At 60.8% G+C, this 19,474-nt stretch overlaps 2 protein-coding genes across 5 annotated transcripts in view; one reads left to right on the top strand and one right to left on the bottom strand.

The window, feature by feature from the left end:
* Positions 1 to 7,755, top strand: part of ARHGAP45 (Rho GTPase activating protein 45) — a 24,669-nt gene extending 16,914 nt beyond the window's left edge. For all 3 annotated transcript variants that reach the window (XM_023192739.2, XM_023192738.2, XM_023192740.2), the window contains 12 exons: positions 709 to 846; positions 931 to 1,121; positions 1,260 to 1,384; positions 1,470 to 1,553; positions 1,690 to 1,794; positions 1,898 to 2,070; positions 2,538 to 2,726; positions 2,812 to 2,949; positions 3,864 to 4,090; positions 4,166 to 4,376; positions 5,410 to 5,518; positions 6,810 to 7,755. In XM_023192739.2, coding sequence (XP_023048507.2) covers positions 709 to 846; positions 931 to 1,121; positions 1,260 to 1,384; positions 1,470 to 1,553; positions 1,690 to 1,794; positions 1,898 to 2,070; positions 2,538 to 2,726; positions 2,812 to 2,949; positions 3,864 to 4,090; positions 4,166 to 4,376; positions 5,410 to 5,518; positions 6,810 to 7,150 — 2,031 coding nt within the window. In that variant the 3' untranslated portion in view covers positions 7,151 to 7,755. The remainder of the gene's footprint in view (positions 1 to 708; positions 847 to 930; positions 1,122 to 1,259; positions 1,385 to 1,469; positions 1,554 to 1,689; positions 1,795 to 1,897; positions 2,071 to 2,537; positions 2,727 to 2,811; positions 2,950 to 3,863; positions 4,091 to 4,165; positions 4,377 to 5,409; positions 5,519 to 6,809) is intronic.
* Positions 7,704 to 16,317, bottom strand: POLR2E (RNA polymerase II subunit E). Of its 2 annotated transcripts, none has more exons than XM_023192741.3 (8): positions 16,151 to 16,317; positions 14,800 to 14,974; positions 12,742 to 12,857; positions 11,829 to 11,909; positions 11,300 to 11,358; positions 11,133 to 11,211; positions 10,723 to 10,802; positions 7,704 to 8,082 (listed from the first exon to the last, which is right to left on the bottom strand). In XM_023192741.3, exons 1-7 carry the CDS (start codon positions 16,205 to 16,207, stop codon positions 10,737 to 10,739), a joined length of 633 nt encoding a protein of 210 aa, XP_023048509.1. In that variant the 5' UTR covers positions 16,208 to 16,317; the 3' UTR covers positions 7,704 to 8,082; positions 10,723 to 10,736. The 2 variants fall into 2 exon arrangements, with proteins under 2 accessions (XP_023048509.1, XP_023048510.1); XM_023192742.3 differs by having other exon boundaries at positions 7,704 to 8,074.
* Positions 16,318 to 19,474: the final 3,157 nt, after the last annotated feature.

The following is a 19,474-nucleotide window of genomic DNA, read 5'->3' as shown; positions in this document are numbered from 1 at the left end:
AAAAAAAAAAAAAAAAAAAAAAAATACAAAAAACTAGCCGGGCAAGGTGGCGAGCGCCTGTAGTCCCAGCTACTCGGGAGGCTGAGGCAGGAGAATGGTGTAAACCCAGGAGGCGGAGCTTGCAGTGAGCTGAGATGGTGCCACTGCACTCCAGCCTGGGTGACACAGTGAGACCCCCATCTCAAAAAACAAAAAATTCTTTATGGAGATGGGGTCTCAGGCTGGGCGTGGTGGCTCACACCTGTAAACCCAGCCCTTTGGGAGGCTGAGATGGGCAGATCATATGAGGTCAGGAGTTCAAGACCAGCCTGGCCAAAATGGTGAAACCCCATCTCTACAAAAATCACAAAAAATTAGCTGGGCATGGTGGGTGAGGGGGCATCGGTAATCCCAGTTATTTGGGAGGCTGAGGCAGGAGAATCGCTTGAACCCGGGAGGTGGAGGTTGCAGTGATCTGAGATCACGCCACTGCACTCCAGCCTGGGCTACAGACCAAGATTTCGTCTCAAAAAAAAAAAAAAAAAAGAGAGATGGGGGGGGGGTCTCACCATCTTGCTCAGGCTGGTCTCGAACCCCTGGCCTCAAGCAAGCCTCCCACTGTGGCCTCCGGAGGCTCTGGGATGACAGGCTTGAACCCGGCCTCCGTGAGGTTTCTGAGTCCTGCACCCCAGGCTGAGGCCTCCCCTGTGTGCCCCGCCCCCACCGCAGGCGGAGGAAGCTATGGCCACCTACCGCACCTGCGTGGCCGACGCGAAGACGCAGAAGCAGGAGCTGGAGGATACCAAGGTGACGACGCTGCGGCATATCCAAGAGGTCATCCGGCAGAGCGACCAGACCATCAAGACGGTGCGTGGGGTGCTCCGGTCGCCTGGGCGGCGATGGCAGACAGGGCGGCCTCCTGACCCCGCCGTTCTCCGGTGCCGCCCGCAGGCCACCATCTCCTACTATCAGATGATGCATATGCAGACGGCGCCGCTGCCCGTGCACTTCCAGATGCTGTGTGAGAGCAGCAAGCTGTACGACCCGGGCCAGCAGTACGCCTCGCACGTGCGCCAGCTGCAGCGGGACCAGGAGCCCGATGTGCACTACGACTTTGAGCCCCACGTCTCCGCCAACGCCTGGTACGACCAACCCAGCTGCCCGGTCCCTGGCGCACACGGGCCTGGGAGCCGGGCTTCCCTCCGTTGGGGGCGTGAAGATGAAGCTGCTATGCCCGCCCCCCCCCCATCACCGCCTCGCCTCCCGGTGTATTTCACCAGGTCCCCAGTCCTGCGTGCCCGGAAGAGCAGCTTCCACGTGAGTGATGTGGCGGGGCCCGAGGCTGCCGGAAGCCCCCCAGAGGAAGGCGGTTGCATTGAGGGCGCACCTGCCAAGGAGCGCCGGGGTGAGTGTCCGGCGGGGCCCGAGGGGTGAACGCTGGCACCCTGCGGCCCACCCTGGCCCTTCACCAGAGACGCCTCTTTCTCCAGCCGGGCGAGGACACCAGGTTCACAAGTCATGGCCGCTCTCGATCGCAGACTCGGACGGTGGGCTGGACCCCGGCCCTGGCACAGGTGACGGAGGCTCTCTGGCGGGCTGGGGTGTGGAGCTGCTGCCTCTCCTGGGCCTCAGGGCTTCACGCACCGCGGGTGATGGAGGGCACCGCCTCCCCTGGCTCGGGGAGTCTGAATGATCTTGATTCCTGCCCAGGGGACTTTAAGAAGTTTGAGCGGACGTCATCCAGTGGCACCATGTCGTCCACGGAGGAGCTGGTGGACCCGGATGGTGGAGCTGGGCCTTCAGCCTTCGAGCAGGGTGAGGGTCCCCTGACGGGGCTGGAGAGAGGGGGGGTTGGACACAGTCCATGGGCCTGGCCCTGACCTGCCTTGGTGACACCGGCCGCCTGTGCTGCCCGCAGCTGACCTCAACGGCATGACCCCTGAGCTGCCAGTGGCTGTGCCCAGTGGGCCGTTCCGCCACGAGGGGCTGTCCAAGGCGGCCCGTACTCACCGGCTCCGGAAGCTCCGCACGCCCGCCAAGTGCCGCGAGTGCAACAGCTACGTCTACTTCCAGGGTGCTGAGTGCGAGGAGGTGAGTGGGGCACCCCGATGGACAGCTGGGAGCCTTCCGGAGCCTTTGGGGTGCCCTCGGGAAGGTCTGGCCCAGAGCAGGGAGCAGTCGGGCGCCTTTGGAAGGAGGCGAATGGAGGGGTGGGGTGGGCCCTTTTAGGTTTGGGGGGCAGTGTTGACTCTGAGGCAGCGAGGCAGGGGGTAGACCTGGAGTGTGAAGAGCCCTGGGGCTGTGGCCAGAAGACCTGGAAGACAAAGGCCCTGGAGCTGTGGCCAGAAAACCAAGGGGCGGGAAGGAGAGGAGGCCGGAGTGTTTGGCAGGCGGGATCACCCCTGGGGTGGAATCCGGGAGCCATTGTCCAGCTTGTGTTTACAGAAGCTGCCGTGTGGGGCACTGCGAGCGGCCCCGGGGAGGTGGGGTGGAGCCGCTGGGGGCTGCACTGAGTTGGGCGTCCCGGGGCTGGGCTCACTCACTCTGGCCGCCCCCAGTGCTGTCTGGCCTGCCACAAAAAATGTCTGGAGACGCTGGCCATACAGTGCGGGCACAAGAAGCTGCAGGGCCGCCTGCAGCTGTTCGGCCAGGACTTCAGCCAGGCGGCCCGCAGTGCCCACGACGGCGTGCCCTTCATTGTCAAGAAGTGCGTCTGCGAGATCGAGCGGCGGGCGCTGCGCACCAAGGTGAGGTGGGGGAGGAGGCGGCTCCCAGCGGGGAGGCGGGCGTGGACCGAGGCTGACAGGCCTCCCCATCCCCGGGCTCCCGCAGGGCATCTACCGGGTCAATGGGGTAAAGACGCGCGTGGAGAAGCTATGCCAGGCCTTTGAGAACGGCAAGGAGCTGGTCGAGTTGTCGCAGGCCTCTCCCCACGACATCAGCAACGTTCTCAAGCTCTACCTGCGCCAGGTGAGACCCACCGGAGGTGGCCAAGCAGAGCCTGGAAGGGGCGTAGCCAGGCAGGCGGAGGTGGGGTGGGGGTGCTGGAGGTGGAACAGGACTGAGCTGGAGCTGGACTGGCGCAACGCTGGGCTTGGGGAGGACAGGGTGGGCGGGACCGTGCCTGGCGGGGCACTGCTGAGGCTGGGGTCATGGTCATGGTAGGAGCTGGACGGGGCAGTTCTGTGTGGGGGCACGGACAGGGACAGGAGGGGCCAGGTGGGGCTTGGTCAGCACGTGGCAGGGGTGTGGCCACAGCAGAAAGCACACCAGACCCCGTGCTGGGGCGGGGCCGGGGCTCGGTGGGGCGTGGCCAGAGCAGGATGGGCGTGTTCCGTGCTTGGCAGGGACCCGTATGAGGCTAGGGGAGGGGCTGAGGCTGGACAAGTGCAGGGCTGGGGGTGGGGCCTGGACTTGGTGGGGCGAGGCTGGGGCGGGGTGAGTGTGACCAGGGCTTGGCAGGGGCGGGGCTGGGCTGAGGGCGTGGTCATGGCCGGGGAAGGGCGGGGCTGGGGTTAGGGACGTGGCCGTGTCTGGGGAAGGGTGGAGCTGGGCTGGGTTGGGAGCGAGACCAGCACTTCTCAGGTGGTGGGGAACGGGTCAGACTGTGCCGAGTAGAGCTTGAGCTTCTTGGGGTACCTGCAGGGCGGGGTGGGCGTGGCCAGAGCGCGAAAGGGACTGGGGCTGGCAGCGTGGCCTGCGTAGGCGGGGGCAGGGCTCATGCTGGGCTGGGAAGGGGGCCTGAGGCTGCTCTGGGTAGAACCCGAGCTCGGTGGGGCGTGACCAGTGCCTGCTGGGGGTGGGGCTGAGGCTGCGGACGTGGTAGGCACGCGTGGGGGCTGGGCCAGGCCCACCAACACCTGCTGACCCTTGACGCCGCACAGCTTCCCGAGCCGCTCATCTCCTTCCGCCTCTACCACGAGCTCGTGGGGCTGGCTAAGGACAGCCTGAAGGCAGAGGCCGAGGCCAAGGCGGCGTCCCGGGGCCGTCAGGACGGCTCGGAGAGCGAGGCAGTGGCGGTGGCCATGGCAGGTCGGCTGCGGGAGCTCCTGCGGGACCTGCCGTCCGAGAACCGGGCCTCGCTGCAGTACCTGCTGCGGCACCTACGCAGGTGAGGCCCGGCATATGGGGTGGAGGGCTCGGGGTCCCGGGAGCCGCTCAGCACCTGGCCCTGCCCGCCCCGCAGGATCGTGGAGGTGGAGCAGGACAACAAGATGACCCCTGGGAACCTGGGCATCGTGTTCGGGCCCACGCTGCTGCGGCCACGGCCCACCGAGGCCACCGTGTCTCTCTCCTCCCTGGTGGATTACCCCCACCAGGCCCGCGTCATTGAGACTCTCATCGTCCACTATGGGCTGGTCTTCGAGGAGAAGCCGGAGGAGACCCCCGGGGGCCAGGTGAGGGTGTGGGCCTGACCAGGGCTGTCCACTCGGGGCTTGGGGAGCAGGGGGCGCTGCTGGGGACAGTTGTTGTGGGATGAAGCCCAAGGAACCACAGGGAGATAATTTGGTTTGGACAGGGTAGTTCGGGAGGCCCCTGTCTTTTTGTCTTTTGTGCAAAGAACTCCGCGAAGTCTGCATTGAATCTGGCAGAGGTGCAAAGGCTCTGCGGCCGCCCCTCCACTCTTCCTTGGGGCTGGCATTGGGCCTCACCCTTTAGGCACTCTCCTTCCCCGTTTCCCACCCCGGTGCTGCCTGCAGCCACGAGCAGCACGCTAGCCCAGGTGTCCACAGCCCGTCCGAGCTGCCACTGCACTCCGCTGCGAGGTCAATTCCCCGCTTCAGATTTTCCTGTCTAGGAGTTGTAGTTTCGCTTCTGTTGCTCAGGCTGGAGTGCAATGGGGGGATCTCAGCCCACCACAATCTCCGCTTCCCAGGTTCAAGCGATTCTCCTGCCTCAGCCTCCCGAGTAGCTAGGACTACAGGTGCCCGCCACCATGCCCGGCTAATTTCTGTATTTTTAACAGAGATGGGGTTTCACTTTGTGGACCAGGCTGGTCTCGAACTCCTGACCTCAAGTGATCCACACCCCCCTTGGCCTCTCGTATTTTTTCAATCCATTTTCCCTGGGCATTTAGTGGGTGCAGTTTCCCGGGTCTGCTCTTGGCTGAGGACAGACCGCCTGGGGTGCGGCACAGGACAGTGGGGCCCGCAGCTCTGACGGTGTCTGTGCTGGGCACGGCCTTTCCATCCTGTGCTCTTGAAGCTCTTGGGAGAAACCACAGATGGGGACAGGAGCAGCCGTGGGTGGCAAGAGGAGCGGAATTTCAGAAATTCCCATCCCATGTACCTTGTGGGAACGGGCAGTGTGGTCACAGGCTGGGCAGCAGCGGGTGTCAGTAGCTGTTAGGGGCTGTGTGGTGTGTTTGTTAATTTATAACATGGAAAATGGAGCCCCGGCCCCTCCCTGACTTCCATTCTGCCCTTGCAGGACGAGTCATCCAGCCAGCGAGCTGAGGTGGTCATCCAGGTGCCATACCTGGAAGCGGGCGAGGGGGTGGCCTACCCCCTGCAGGAGGCTGCGGAGGACGGGTGCAGAGGTGAGTGTGTGGCTGCCCAAACAGCCCCAAGGGAGGCTGGCGCGTGCCACCCATGGGTGCAGGTGCCATGACCTAGTTGTGCACACGTGGCAGGGTCCATGGTGTAGCATGTTCTGTGGATTTCATGTGCCACGGAGACCACACCTGTGAGCTACTCATTCATTTTCCTTTAACCAGCTGCAAACACAGGCAAGGCACCTTTTGAGGTGCCTACCCCGTACTCAGAAGCCGGTAATGTGAAGGTGTGGCTGACGCTGTGTAAGTCTCCAGGTGCACCCGGCCAGGCTAAGTGCCTTTCCTGCAGCAGCCTCCTTTTCTAGAGAAGGGCACGGGGTGGGGGATTTGACTCAGGTGGGGCCGGCGCCACCTGTCAGAGGCAGCCAGCCCTGAGTGCCACATCTAGTTACAGTACCTCTGTATTAGTCTGTTTTCACACTGCTGATAAATACCTGAGGCCAGGCGCGGTGGCTCACACCTGTAATCCTAGCACTTGGGGAGACCTAGGTGGATCACTTGAGGTCAGGAGTTTGAGACCAGCCTGACCAACATGGTGAAACCCCGTCTCCACTAAAAATACAAAAATTAGCCAGGTGTGGTGGCACGTGCTTGTAATCCCAGCTACTCAGGAGGCTGAGGCAGGAGAATTGCTTGAACCAGGGAGGCGGAGGTTGCAGTGAGCCGAGATCGTGCCACTGTGCTCCAGCCTGGGTAACAGAGCAAGACTCTGGTCTCAAAAAGAGAGAAATACCTGAGGCTGGACAATTTACAAAAGAAAGAGGTTTAATGGAGTTACAGTTCCACGTAGGTGGGAAGAAGCAAGAAGGAGCAAGTCACGTCTTGCATAGATGGTGGCAGGCAAAGGGAGAGCTTGTGTTGGGAAACTCCAGTTTTTAGACCATCAGATCTTGTGAAAACCATTCACTATCATGAGAACAGCCCAGGAAAGAATCGCCCCCGTGATTCAACCATCTCCCACCAGGTCCCTCCCACAACACGTGGGAATTATGGGAGCTACAAGATGAGGTTTGGGTGGGGACACAGAGCCACTCTGTCAACACCCCTGTCTCCTTTCCTCCTCACTCCCCCGTCTCTGTCCCTCCCCTTGTCTCTCATCTCTCTTCCCTCTCCTCTATCTCTCCGTCTCTGCCCCTCCTCCATCTCTCCCCATCTCTCCTCCGTCTCTCCATATCTCTCTCTCCCTATCTCTGTCTCTCCTCCATCTCTCTCCTCATCTGTCTCTCATCTCTCTCCTCCATCTCTCTCTCTCCCCACCTCTGTCTCCCTTTCTCAGAATCCCGAGTTGTGTCCAACGACTCAGACTCGGACCTAGAGGAGGCCTCCGAGCTGCTGTCCTCATCAGAGGCCAGTGCCCTGCGCCGCCTCAGCTTCCTGGAGCAGCAGCAGAGCGAGGCCAGCCTGGAGGAGGCTTCTGGCAGCCACAGCGGCAGCGAGGAGCAGCTGGAGGCCACCGCCCGGGAGGACGGGAACGAGGACAACCCGGCCCAGCAGCCCTCAGGATTCAACACAAACCAGTCCAACAACGTGCTGCAGGCCCCACTGCCCACTGGGAGGCTCCGTGGCGGGCAGATTGCGCTGGGCTCCTGCAGGGAGAGGCAGCCTGAGTTCGTGTGAGCTGGGGCGGGGCCGGGACCACAGGTGGCTTCTCTCGCCTGCTCCTGTCCCTCCAGGGCGCCTCCAGCGCCGGCATAGCTTAGCTGCGCCGTCCTGGGGTCGCTGCCGAGCGCGCCTGGACTTGGTTGTCCTGCCAGCATGCGCCTCCTCCCAGAAGCTTCCAGGAGCAAAAGGGCCCTGGGGCCACGGGGTGCGCCCTGCGCTCTCCCCTGCACCCCGGCTCAGCTGAGCTGAGGGACACTGCTGCCTCATGAAGTCGCAGTGGCCTTGTTGGTGCCCACAGGGCTGTGTGGATGGAGGAAGCGGTCCCTGCCCGGCGCATGCCCCTGGTCATCACAGGGACGGTGGCCCTGCCCCGCCTCTCACAGCTCTGTCGCAGGGACTCCGGAAACCATTCTGGGAGCCGTGGATGGGGGCGGAGGCTGGGGTCTGGTGCGGTTTCCAGGGTGCAGTACAGCGGGGCCTGAATACTGGCCCTAGATTCCCTTTTCCAGAACACCAGGTGTGGCCGCCTGGGGCTTAGGTACACAGTGGGGCCTCTCAGAAGCCACCGTGTAGTTCCTTCACAGGCACGTTTATTTTGCTGAATAAAGGTTTGAATCAGGTCTGTTTTCTGTGGCAGCTGCAAGCCTGGAAAGGGGCCAGGGAGGGGACACAGCCCTGCAGCGTGGCCCTGGGCCTCCTCCCAGGGGAGAAAGGTGTGAGGAAGGGAAACCCCTGCCACGGGGCCCCGTGAGGTGGGAGCCCCGGTGGTCTTCAAGACGGGCTGTGCCGACACTCGGGCATCAAATGACCACGTCGTGTCCACCTGCAGCCTGGGGCAGTCCAGGAGAACGTTCCAGATGACGGACGTGTTCTCGCACTCTGAGGTTCCGCACGCCAGCCCCACGGGGCCACCAAGCACTGGAAACGTGGCCCATACACCTGTGGAACTGCATTTCGTTTGAGACAGGGTGTAACCCTGTGGCCCAAGCTGGAGTATGGCAGCACAATCGTAGCTCACTGCAGCCTTGACTTCCTGGGCTCAAATGATCCTCCCGCCTCAGCCTCCCAAAGTGTTGGGATTACAGGTGTGAGCCACTGTGCCCAGGTAATCTTTTAAGTTTTTTGTATGGGCCGGGTGCAGTGGCTCAAGCCTGTAATCCCAGCACTTTGGGAGGCCAAGACGGGCGGATCAGGAGGTCAGGAGATCAAGACCATCCTGGCTAACACAGTGAAACCCCGTCTCTACTAAAAAATACAAAAAGGTAGCCGGGCGAGGTGGCGGGCGCCTGTAGTCCCAGCTACCCGGGAGGCTGAGGCAGGAGAATGGCGGGAACCCGGGAGGCGGAGCTTGCAATGAGCTGAGATCCGGCCACTGCACTCCAGCCTGGGCAACAGACCAAGACTCCATCTCAAAAAAGTTTTTTGTGGAGATGAAAAAAACTCTTGTGTTGCCCAGGCTGGTCTTTTAACTCCTGAGCTCATGCGATCCTCCCACTTGAGCCTCCCTGCAACCTCCCCCTCCCGGGTTCAAGAGATTCTCCTGCCTCAGCTCCCAAGTAGTTGGGATTACAGGCACCCGCCACACACCCAGGTAATTTTTGTATTTTTTAGTAGAGACAGGGTTTTGCCATGTTGGCCAGGCTGGTCTCGAACACCTGACCTCCAGTGATCTGCCCACCTCGGCCGATTACAGGCGTGAGCTGCTACACCTGACCTCCAGAATTTTCTCATCTTCCCAAACTACGACTGTGCACATGACACACACTGTCCCCAGCCCTGGGAACCCCCATCCTGCCTCCGGGCTCTGACAACTCTCGCGACCTCCTACGAGTGAAATCAGTCTTTGTCCTTTTGTGTCTGGCTTGCTTTGGCCGAAACGATTTTGAAAAAAGTACATTTGGAGAGAAGGGGAAGCACCGTCCACGTCACACACACACCATCAGACTTAACCTAAAGATCCCTGCGGGACTGTACTGCACCAGCCGCGGCCTCAGCGTCTGGGAGCCCTGCAGACCACCGATCGCACAAGCGTGAATTACACCCTCATGAAGCTGTTGTGAAACACACACAAGCGGCCAGGTTAAACTTGGGCAGGCGAGGCCTTCTGAAATCAGACAAAGGGGGAAGTAGAGCCAGATCCCAAACGTCTATACGAGGAACTGGCCGCAAACCACAGCTGCACACGCCAGAGAACAACTCCACACCCTCACGGGAAGGGAAGGGAGACAGGCACGCTCACGCCTGATCCAGGAGCACAAGTGGGAGGGCGGGGTGAGGGCCTGGGGAGGCGCTGACCTCTGAAGCCAGGGCCAGACAATGCCAGCAGGAGGGCCCGCCTGCCAAGCCGACCTCGTGTGCTTGGGGAGACACAAGGCCACCTGCTAAATACCTTTTCGGTCGGCCTGGTTTTCATATCAAGCAAGTTCATTTGCTCAAAACATCTTTAACGTTTGAAAACACCCAACCTCCTACAACAACCGAAAACTCCAGAGCCGGAATCTCGCACCCTGGTGGCTTGAGGGCGTGCACGGCTGTGAATGGAGTAAGAAGCCGAGGCCGGGCGGGGGCCACCACGCATCAGGGCCCCCGAGGGAGGGAACACAAGGGGTAGAAGGCTGAGAGCCCGGGAGGAAGCAGTGGCTGGTGGGAGACCGGGACCCCAAATCCCCAACAGAGGGGGCACAGCACCAGCTGCCCCCAGGTGACCTCCCTCGGGGGCCTTGTCTCTTCTGAGGCTGCATCTTGCACAAATCCACAGGTGAATGGGGCCGGCTGGGCCTCACCCCAGGACGGGAGAACCTGGGTGAAGGCCACCTGCCTTGGGGAGTCCAGAGGAGCAGCAGCCGTGAGAGCTGGGGGGCTGGACTATGGCAGGGCAGGGGCGTTCATCCTGCAGGGATGGGGGTCACTGTGTGTCTCCCTCTAGGGGCTGGGGAAGGGGAGGGTGGTCACACGAGTGGGGCAGATCTAGTCGGCCCAGGACAGCCCAACGTCCACTACTGAGCGTAAGGGGGTGCAGGAGGCCCAGGCCACAGTGCAGAGGCTGGGCGGCTCACTTGTGCCCAGTGGTCACACAGGTGTGGGCAGTGGCTCTGAACTCAAAGGAACCGTGCCAGCATCAGACCAGGCCGAGCCCCACCCCTGGGCTGTGTGAAGCGGGGCTGCCTGCCAGGACAGCACCTCACCATGACCAGAGTCCAGCAGGAGCTGCGAGGTTCTCACATGAGCAAAGGCTGTCCCGCTCCTGACACAGGCCAGTCCCTCCCCAGGTGCCCACTCAGGGAAGGGCTGGCCAGAAACTTCCCCTCCTCTCCGAGCGCTGGGGTCTCCAGGAAAGTTTCTAAACCCTCTTCTGGAAAGCCCCACCGTACACCCGCTCGTCTCTCGCTTCTAAGGTGGGTCAGTGGCGGGGGAGACGCACGCCCCGCGTAGTCAGGTGGGGGCTGGAGGTGTCCTAGGAGCGCCTGGTGGCCCCGCTGGGCTGGTGCTAGGACGGGTTTGCTGCTGGACGACGCGAGAACAGCTTGAAGGGGACGACACCCCCGCCTCTGACCCCACCTCGGTGCCTGTCCCACTGGCCGTCTCACCTGTCAGGCGGCGGCTACTGCACCAGCCGGTAGGTGATGTACCTGCCCGCTGTCTCGCTGGGCCGGATGATCTTCACCACCTGCAGAAGCAGAGAGCAGGGGCTGGGAACGCCTGAGGGGCCTCACTGCAGTCACCAGACAGCAGGTGGGCAGCACACGGGCTGGGGATGGCCGGCAGGGGCCCAGAATGCTGACCCTGGGCTGCAGGACCCGCTCCCCGGGAACCTGGGTCACGCTCTTCTCTGGGCCTAGTGACCCTGGCTTTAAGACGGGGGGATTGGGGGTATGGTCTCGAGGTCCCCTCTAGGCCCTGGGTTGAGGGGCAGGGGCTGTCAGGGAGGAACAGAAGCCCCTTCTCTGAGTGGGCAGCTCAAAGCAGCCCCAGAGCCCCTTCTCCCTGCAAGGCTCACCTGCCCACGCTTTATCCCAAAGTAGCGCGCCACAGGGTCCCCCGCCTGGATCCTGGGCAGCTGGTTCTCTCGGAGCTTACTGGGAAACAGGGTCAGGAAAATGTCAGACGGAGCCGTGGGGGGCAGGGGGATGCGGAAGTCTCAAGAGATGGGGCTGGAAAGGATACTATCGGGCCAGCAGCTCTGTCACCTCCTCCTTGGTCATGACGACGTGCTCAGGGACCAGCTGCGGAGAGGAAGCCAGCAGGCATCACGGAGGGCTGGCCAGACCCCACGGCTCCCAGGCGCCACCACAGCCCCTGTGCCTCCAGACGGACCAGGGCCCTGAACCCCCCTCCCCCGACCCCCGGCACTCAGGGAGCCCACCCACTGCACCCCGGCTCCACAGGCTTCTGAGGCAGACGGGCTGGGCACAGCCACCTCCTGCTGGGACTCCTCCTGTCATGTCGGCAGCACTAGGGTCCCTCCACAGCCCCAACAGTCCCGGTTCTACAGGCTGGGGTGGGCCTGGGGATCTGCATTTCTAAGAAGCTCCCGGGCTTGGCTGCTGCAAGTCCAGGGCCACCCTTTGAGAACCCCTGTCCTCCACGCACTAACGGGAGCACCCACCCTGGGCCCCAGATCCCACATCTTCCTGGCCACCCGCAAACCCTTCATCTCTGCCGGCCCCACACAGGCTCCACGGCGGGCACTCACCTCGTGCTCCGTGATGTTGATGAGCAGCTCCTGCTGCAGAAACTGCTCCAGGATGTACTTGGGGGCCATGTCGACCAGGGACTGGAAGAGAGTGGCTCTCAGGCACGGCCCGGAGGGGCCCAGACAACCCCAACTCCATTTCCTGCCTCAAGCTACATAGAGCTTACTCGTGTGCCCCAACACACCCCACGTCATAAATCAGAAAACCCCACCGCCAGCCCAGAAGCCTTCGACAGCCCGCCCCTCCCCAGCCTCCGCTCATCAAGGGCCTCCTGTCATGAGCAGTGATGAGGCCGTGGAAACTCGGATGTGTTTCCATCCGTCACACGCCTCCGGGGCGGCCCTCAGAGTTGCAGGGTGACCTCTTCCCCATAGAGGGTGCCGCCTTGCGTGACTGCGTGAACCCCGCGGCCGGTAGGCCAGGGACTAAACTGCTCTGACTGCCCGTCACAGCACGGCAGCCTGGCTCAGGAGTGTCCGACAGACAGACGGGGAACGTGCCCTGTGCCGGCCTCCTCTGCATGTCCCCCTGGACATCGGCTCAGGACAAAGAACCTCTGGCTCCCACAAGCTGCACCAGGCCAAGGGCTGGAGCACACAGGCGCCAGCGAGAGAGCACAGTGCCCTCCGCCCTTACGTCCCTCCCGAGAGCCAGGGAAGGACAGCAGCTGCCTGGGGTGGGGCTGGGGTGGGAGGCAGGTGGTCGGGGCTTGTCAGACATCCGCGCCACATCCTCCAGGGCACCCTGACTGGCCTGGCCCAAGGCACATGAGCTGCCTGTGGGCGCTGCTTGGGGGAGGAGGCTGGGGAGGGCAAGAGGCTGGCAGGGTGAGCCGGGGCAGGGGTGCCCACCTGCTCGGGGGAGGAGGCTGGGGAGGGCGAGAGGCTGGAGGGGCGGGGCGGGGGTGCCCACCTGCTTGGCAGAGGGCGTCATGCCCTGCTGCACCACGATGAGGGCACGCGTGATGTTCTCCTCTTGCATGCGCTGGCAGTACACCTTGATGGTCTTGATGCCCACCTTGGGCTCCTCTGCAGACAGAGAGTGTTCTGGCCTACACCACCCTGGGCCCTCCCGGCCTTTGCCCACCCAGACCACAGAGCACCCGGGTTCCAGCCCCGTTCCACACAGGCGCTTCTCCTTCTCAGGCCTCAGCTTCCACGTTTGCAAAACGAGACCTGAGTTGCAGGATCCCAGGACAGGGGAAGAAAGGGCTGAAACCTCATTCACCCACAGACAAGGACAGGGCCTGGCAGCGCTCAGTCACCCAGAGACCAGCGAGAGGCAGAGACCTTCGACTCTGAGAGGCTCCCACCCCAGGCAGTCCCGGCGACGGGGGTGACTCAGCACCCACCTCTCCAGCAAGCACATCTCACGCCCCAGGATGCTCTCTTTAAGAAACATCATCTGAGGCCGGGTGCAGTGGCTCACACCTGTAACCCTAGCACTTTGGGAGGCTAAGGCAGGTGGATTGCTTGAGGTCAGGAGTTCGAAACCAGCCTGACCAACATGGTGAAACCCCATCTCTATTAACAGTACAAAAGATTGGCCAGGCATGGTGGCTCACACCTGTAATCCCAGCACTTTGGGAGGCTGAGGCAGGCGGATCACAAGGTAAGGAGATCGAGACCATCCTGGCTAACACGGTGAAACCCTGTTTCTACTAAAAATACAAAAAATTAGCCGGGCGTGGTGGCGGCACCTGTAGTCCCAGGTACCCTGGAGACTGAGGCAGAAGAATGGTGTGAACCCGGAAGAAGGAGCATGCAGTGAGCCAAGATTGTGCCATTGCACTCCAACCTGGGCAACAGAGCGAGATTCCGTCTTAAAAAAACAAACAAACAAATAAACAAACAATACTAAAAAAAGTAAAAGTAGCCAGGTGAGATGGTGTATGCCTGTGGGAAGCTGAGGTGGGAGGATTGCTTGAACCCAGGAGGTGGAGGTTGCAGTGAGCTGAGATTGCGCCACTGCACTCCAGCCTGGGTGACAGAGAGAAAGCCTCAAAAAAAAAAAAGACCGGGCGTAGTGGCTCATGCCTGTAATCCCAGCACTTTGGGAGGCCGAGGCAGGCAGATCACCTGAGGTCAGGAGTTTGAAAGCAGCCTGGCCAACATGGTGAAACCCCATGTCTACCAAAAATACAAAGAAAAAAAAGCCAGGTATGGTGGTGGGTGTCTGCAATCTCAGCTACTCAGGAAGCTGAGGCAGGAGAATTCCTTGAACTCAGCAGGTGGAGGCTGCAGCGAGCCGAAATGGCACCACTGCACTTCAGCCTGGGTGACAGAATGAGACTTTCAAAAAAAAAAAAAGCAGCATCACCAGGTCCGCTTGGCAGACACGCTCTGTCCACCCCACTGATTAATTCTGGGCACGGGGCTGTGTCCCTATGGCTTTAGAGCCATACTGGGGAGGCAGTCAAGTGGGGAGACGTCCACGGTGCAGGTGCTGAAACCGAGGGTCCCGGGGTCCCGGGAAAAGTGGCCTGAGCACAACCTCGAGAGATGAGTAGTGGACGCTGACAGGGGAGAGGCGGCATGGGCTGCAGAGGAATGGACTGGGGCAGACAGGGGCCACAGCTCACAAGGAGGCTGCGCCGACCCACACGGGGCCTCCTGGGCCAGGCCAAGAAGCTGGAAGTGCACCCAACGGCCAGGATGGGGGAGCCAAGGGACACAGGTAGGGCAAAGGTCATGGGGGGCTGCGGGTGAGTAGGGAGGTGCATGTGACTCTCCTGGTTGGCAGGAAGAAAGGGGACCGATGAGAGGGAAACCAGAAAGAGGCTCCGCATGAGAGGGGTCAGAGGTCCACAGCATCGCCCACAGCAAGGAAGAGGAGGGGAAGTTTTCCTCCCAGATTGGGCAGAGGGGTCAAATGCTGGGCATGAGGCGTGTTGGGGGGGGTGCTAGTGGCCGGCTCCTCAGCAGGTGCTGGGGCAGCTCCACTGGAACTCCCCTGGGACCTGCTGCTCACCTGGAAAGAACACAAACATCTGGTCAGTGGGGTCATCGTTGTGGGCCACCAGTACAGTGAGGTCAGTGCGCCGCGGCCGCCCCTCACTCGGCTTGTCTCCATATTGGGCTTTGAACTCCTCCAGCGTCTGGTCAAGCTCGTCCTGGGTCACCAGGTAGCCACGGTCGTGGCACAGCTGCAGAGAGAAAGCACCAGCTAACCCCAGGGCAGACAGAGGAAGGCGGCCAGAGCTCGGGACCCGGAAGTCAGACCCGCGGCTGCTGCAGAGGACAGAGGGGAACAGCAAACGGGTTGAACACTAGCTGTGTGCCCCACGACAGCCACCCTGGCCCCCACAGCCCCACACCACAGGATGGGACCAGCGTGATCCCGAGAGGCTCGCAGAGACGTTCAGCCTTGACCAAGACCGTCCACCCAGCCTCACAGGAACGCGGCAGGGAGCAAAGCCCTCCAAACCACTTTGCAGAGCTACCCTAAAGACAGGGACAAAGACGGAGCGTGGGGGCTCACGCCCGTGAACCCAGAGCTCAGGGAGGCCGAGGCAGGAGGGCTGCTTGAGGCCAGGAGTTCAAGCATGCAGTGAGCTATGACTGCACCACTGCGCTGCAGCCTGGGCGACAGAGTGAGACCCTGTCTCTTAAAAAAAAAAAAAAAAAGACAGGGACCGAAACAGATGTGACTTCAGGCTGACAATGTGGCCCGGAGGAAGGAGAATCAGGCTGCGGGGGGCCTCGCTGAAGACAAGGGCATGGGGTAGGGAAGCAAGACAAAGCAAAAGCTCCCAAACGGCCCCAACGGCTGAGGGAGGACCCTGAACCGCAGGCCCTCAGGCCTTTGCCCAGCTTCCAAACCGGAGTCGGCCCAGTGGCCTGCATCTGCCTCCGACCCCAAGGCACGGGTTCCGCGCTCCACGTCCCCATCGAAAGCCCCAGCTCGCCTGCTGCTTCCCAACCACCAACTCCGCCAGCCTCGGATGCTGAGACGCCCGGAGGTTCACGACGCAAGGACAAATGGCGACGCTGAACCACAGAGAGGGGCACCGTCAGGGGGCGCCCCCCGTCCCCGTTCGCACCTTCCTCCTCTCGCCGCCATGCGCGCCGCGCCAGCCCGAGACGCCCGCCCACCCCTAAGCTCCGCACCCAGACGTCTCGAAACCCCCTCCCTTCCCCGCTGCCGGCTCAGGTCGGGCCCAGCGCCTGGGACCCCCGGCGGCCTCGGGGCCTCCCGTGTCGGCCGGGCCCTTCGTCGCTGCTGCTCCGACGGGAGTACGAGGAGACGCCGAGCTCGACCTCACCTCGGGCCCCTGCACCTGCTGCTCGCGCCCCCGCCCCCAACACCACCCGCAGCTCACCTGCATGATGGTCTTGCGGATTTTCCAGAGCCGGTACGTCTCCTCCTCGTCGTCCATCGCCGCCGCTCGCACTCGTTTTGCGTCCGAGAACCCGCGCGGACTGCGCCTGCGCCGACTCCCAATCAGGCCCCCTCCACGTAACCCCGCCCCGCGCTGGGCTGTCGTCGGCGAACGCCTGAATGCAGCAACTTCTGGGATCGGCAGCGCCAAGGGCAGCCCGAGTTTTGCGAGAGCGGCAGTTTACTGCGCGAGACTCTCCCTCTGTAGTTCTCGTGTGTCTTTGGCCGCACGGCCTCTTGGGAGTTGTAGTTTCCGTTCAACTCTCACGTTGCGGCCATAGTTTAGAATCCTATGAGGCGGGGGCGAAGTGTGGGCGGGGAAACTGAGGCCTGAAATGGGTCAAGGGGCAGCTGGGCTCCTAGGGACGGTCGGGGAGCCTAGTGGGAACTCTATAAATATTTGTGCATCAAACTGTACAGGGTTTCCTCTGTTGTCTCCAGGTCAGGGTTAATGCCCTCGGGCCTCAGTTTCCCTACCTGTGCAATGCCAATAAAGTGTCCCTACTTTAGACGGTTAACTGAGAGTCTTAGGTAGAGCTAGGCATATCTCTAGGTGCTTATTAAGTCCCCTCACCTCTGTCCTCTCCCCTGAGCGCCAACCATACAAAAAATACTATGTTTTTTGTATTTTTAGTAGAGACGGGATTTCACCATGTTAGCCAGGCTGGTCTCGAACTCCTGACCTCAGATGATCTGCTTGCCTCGGCCTCCCAAAGTGCTGGGATTAACAGGCGTGAGCCACCACACCTGACCAGGAAGACCCTATTTCTACAAAAAAATGTAAAAATTAGCCGGGCATGGTGGGCGCACCTGTAGTCCCAGTTACTCGGGAGGCTGAGGTGGGAAGATCTAGGATCACCAGAGCCCAGCGGTCGAGGTTGCAGTGAGCTGTGATTGTGCCACAGTACTCTGGTCTGGGCGACAGAGACGCTGTCTACAAACAAACAAACAAACAAACAGAAAACAAAATCCAGAGGAGGAGAGGGAGGAAACCTGGGGGTGCCTGGGGATAGCTGTTATCAGGCAGACAGCACAGCCAGGTTAGAGGCCCTGAGGCTGCGCCTGGCCTGGAATGTTCCTGGCAGGGAAGGGGCAGGAGAGGAGGTCAGAGGGCAAGGTGGGGCAGGTCCCAGGAGGCCTTGCTGGTCAGGGTAACATGTTTGGAGCTGCTGTGTTGGGAAATGACTGTCGGGAGCCAGGGCAGAAGCGAGAGACCAGGGAGGGACTGGGAAGGCGAACTGGCCACAGGTTGGGGTGGCTTTGACTAGGGTAGAGGCAAGCACAGAGCAGGGAGGGTGCCATAGGGTGAGAAAAAGAGGGAGAAGAGGGACAGGGCTGTCCCTGTCAGCAGTGGGAAGAGGGCGGGAGGGCGGAGGCGTGGAGCTTGAGGTGAGCTCTGGAGTTCAGGGCAAGGTCTGCGGGGATGGACGTGCAGGCAGGGTGGCCACATGGTGGAGATTAGAGCCGGGAGCCTGGACCATGTCCTGGGAGCAGAGTAGAGTTCGGGAGAGTGAGTCCAGCCCCGCTGGTGTTCAGAAGCCCGGAGAGGGGAGGAGGCAGCAGCAGGAGGGGAGACTCAGTACAGACACTGGAACAGCCCCTGAGTTACAGACCTGGCTGTGTGATCTCAGGCAGGTTACGCAACCTCTCTGTGCCTCCCCTCTCCCTTGCCTTGTAAAACAGAGACAAGAGGTCGGGCGCGGTGGCTCACGCCTGTAATCCCAGCACTTTGGGAGGCCAAGGCAGGTGGATCACGAGGTCAGGAGATCGAGACCATCCTGGCGAACACGGTGAAACCCCGTCTCTACTGAAAATACAAAAAAATTAGCCGGGCGTGGGGGCAGGTGCCTGTAGTCCCAGCTACTTGGTAGGCTGAGGCAGGAGAATGGTGTGAACCCAGGAGGTGGAACTGGCACTGAGCCAAGACCGCGCCACTGCACTCCAGCCTGGGCGACAGAGCGAGACTCTGTCTCAAAAAAAAAAAAGAAAAAAAAAAAAAAAAAAGAAACAGGGACAAGAACAGCACCCACTTCTCAGGGTCATTGGCTAATAATTGCAGTGTACATAGAGCAGCGCCTGGCACCAGCATTGCATAAGTGCTCCTTAAATAGGATAAAAGGCAGGAGGTTGCCAGGTATCCTGGAAACCCGGGGAGGAAGGTGTCTAGGGGCAAAGGGAAGGAGTGGCTATGTGATGCCACCAGACCGCCAAGTCAGCCTGAGGACTGAGCAGGGATTAGCCCAGCAGACATTGCTTGTGGCTCAAGGAAGGGAGCCAGTGCCCAGCAGGGTGGATTTGGGGGAGGAGAGAATTGGAGGTGTGGGGCAGATACATGGGGGATCAGGAGATGGACAGGGCTCAGGAGTGGATTTTATGACAGAAGAAAGGGCATCTGGGTTGCTGGAGTAAAGACCCAGTAGTGACCTGCAAATCCGGGGCAGGGGTGGATTAAGAGAAGCTAAGCTCAAGTTGGGGGCGGCCTGGATGATAACGGCAGAGCCAGAGGCCCAAAAGTCAGGCCATGATCCGCACACAGGGTGGGTGAGAATGTAAGAAGGTGCAGCTGCTGTAGAAAACAGTCTCGTTGGCCCGGCGCAGTGGCTCACGCCTGTAAACCAAACACTTTGGGAGGCCGAGGCAGGCAGATCACCTGAGGTCAGGAGTTCGAGACCAGCCTGGCCAACATAGTGAAACCCTGTCTCTACTAAAAATACCAAAGTTAACCAAGCGTGGTGGCACGCGCCTGTAATCCCAGCTACTCGGGAGGCTGAAGGAGGAGAATCGCTTGAACCTGGGAGGTGGAGGTTGCAGTGAGCCAAGATCACGCCATGGCACTCCAGCTTGAGGAAAAAGAGTGAAACTCCATCTCACTCTGTCTCAAAAAACAAAAAAAGAAAGAAAGAAAAGAAAACAGTCTGGTGGATCCTCAAACTGTTACACAAAGAGTCACCATAGACTCGGGCAATTCCGCCCTTAGGCATACACCCAAGAGAAATGAAAACATACGCCCACACAAACACTTGTACAGCTTTACAAACTCAACAGGTGAAAACAGCCCAGATGTCCATCCACAGATGAATAAATAAACACAATGTGATTCCTCCACACACTGGAATATTTCTCAGCCATGAAAAGGAATGATGAGGCTGTGACACAGGCCACAATGTGGATGCAGCCTGAGGACCTCATGCCCAGTGAGATAGGCCAGGCAAAAAAGAACACGGAGTGTGTGATCCCATTTCTTTTTTTTTTTTTTTTTTTTTTT

The sequence above is a fragment of the Piliocolobus tephrosceles genome, chromosome 21 (assembly GCF_002776525.5).
Source record: "Piliocolobus tephrosceles isolate RC106 chromosome 21, ASM277652v3, whole genome shotgun sequence".
In the NCBI taxonomy this organism is placed as follows: Eukaryota; Metazoa; Chordata; class Mammalia; order Primates; family Cercopithecidae; genus Piliocolobus; species Piliocolobus tephrosceles.
This window is presented reverse-complemented; position numbering and strand designations above follow the sequence as displayed.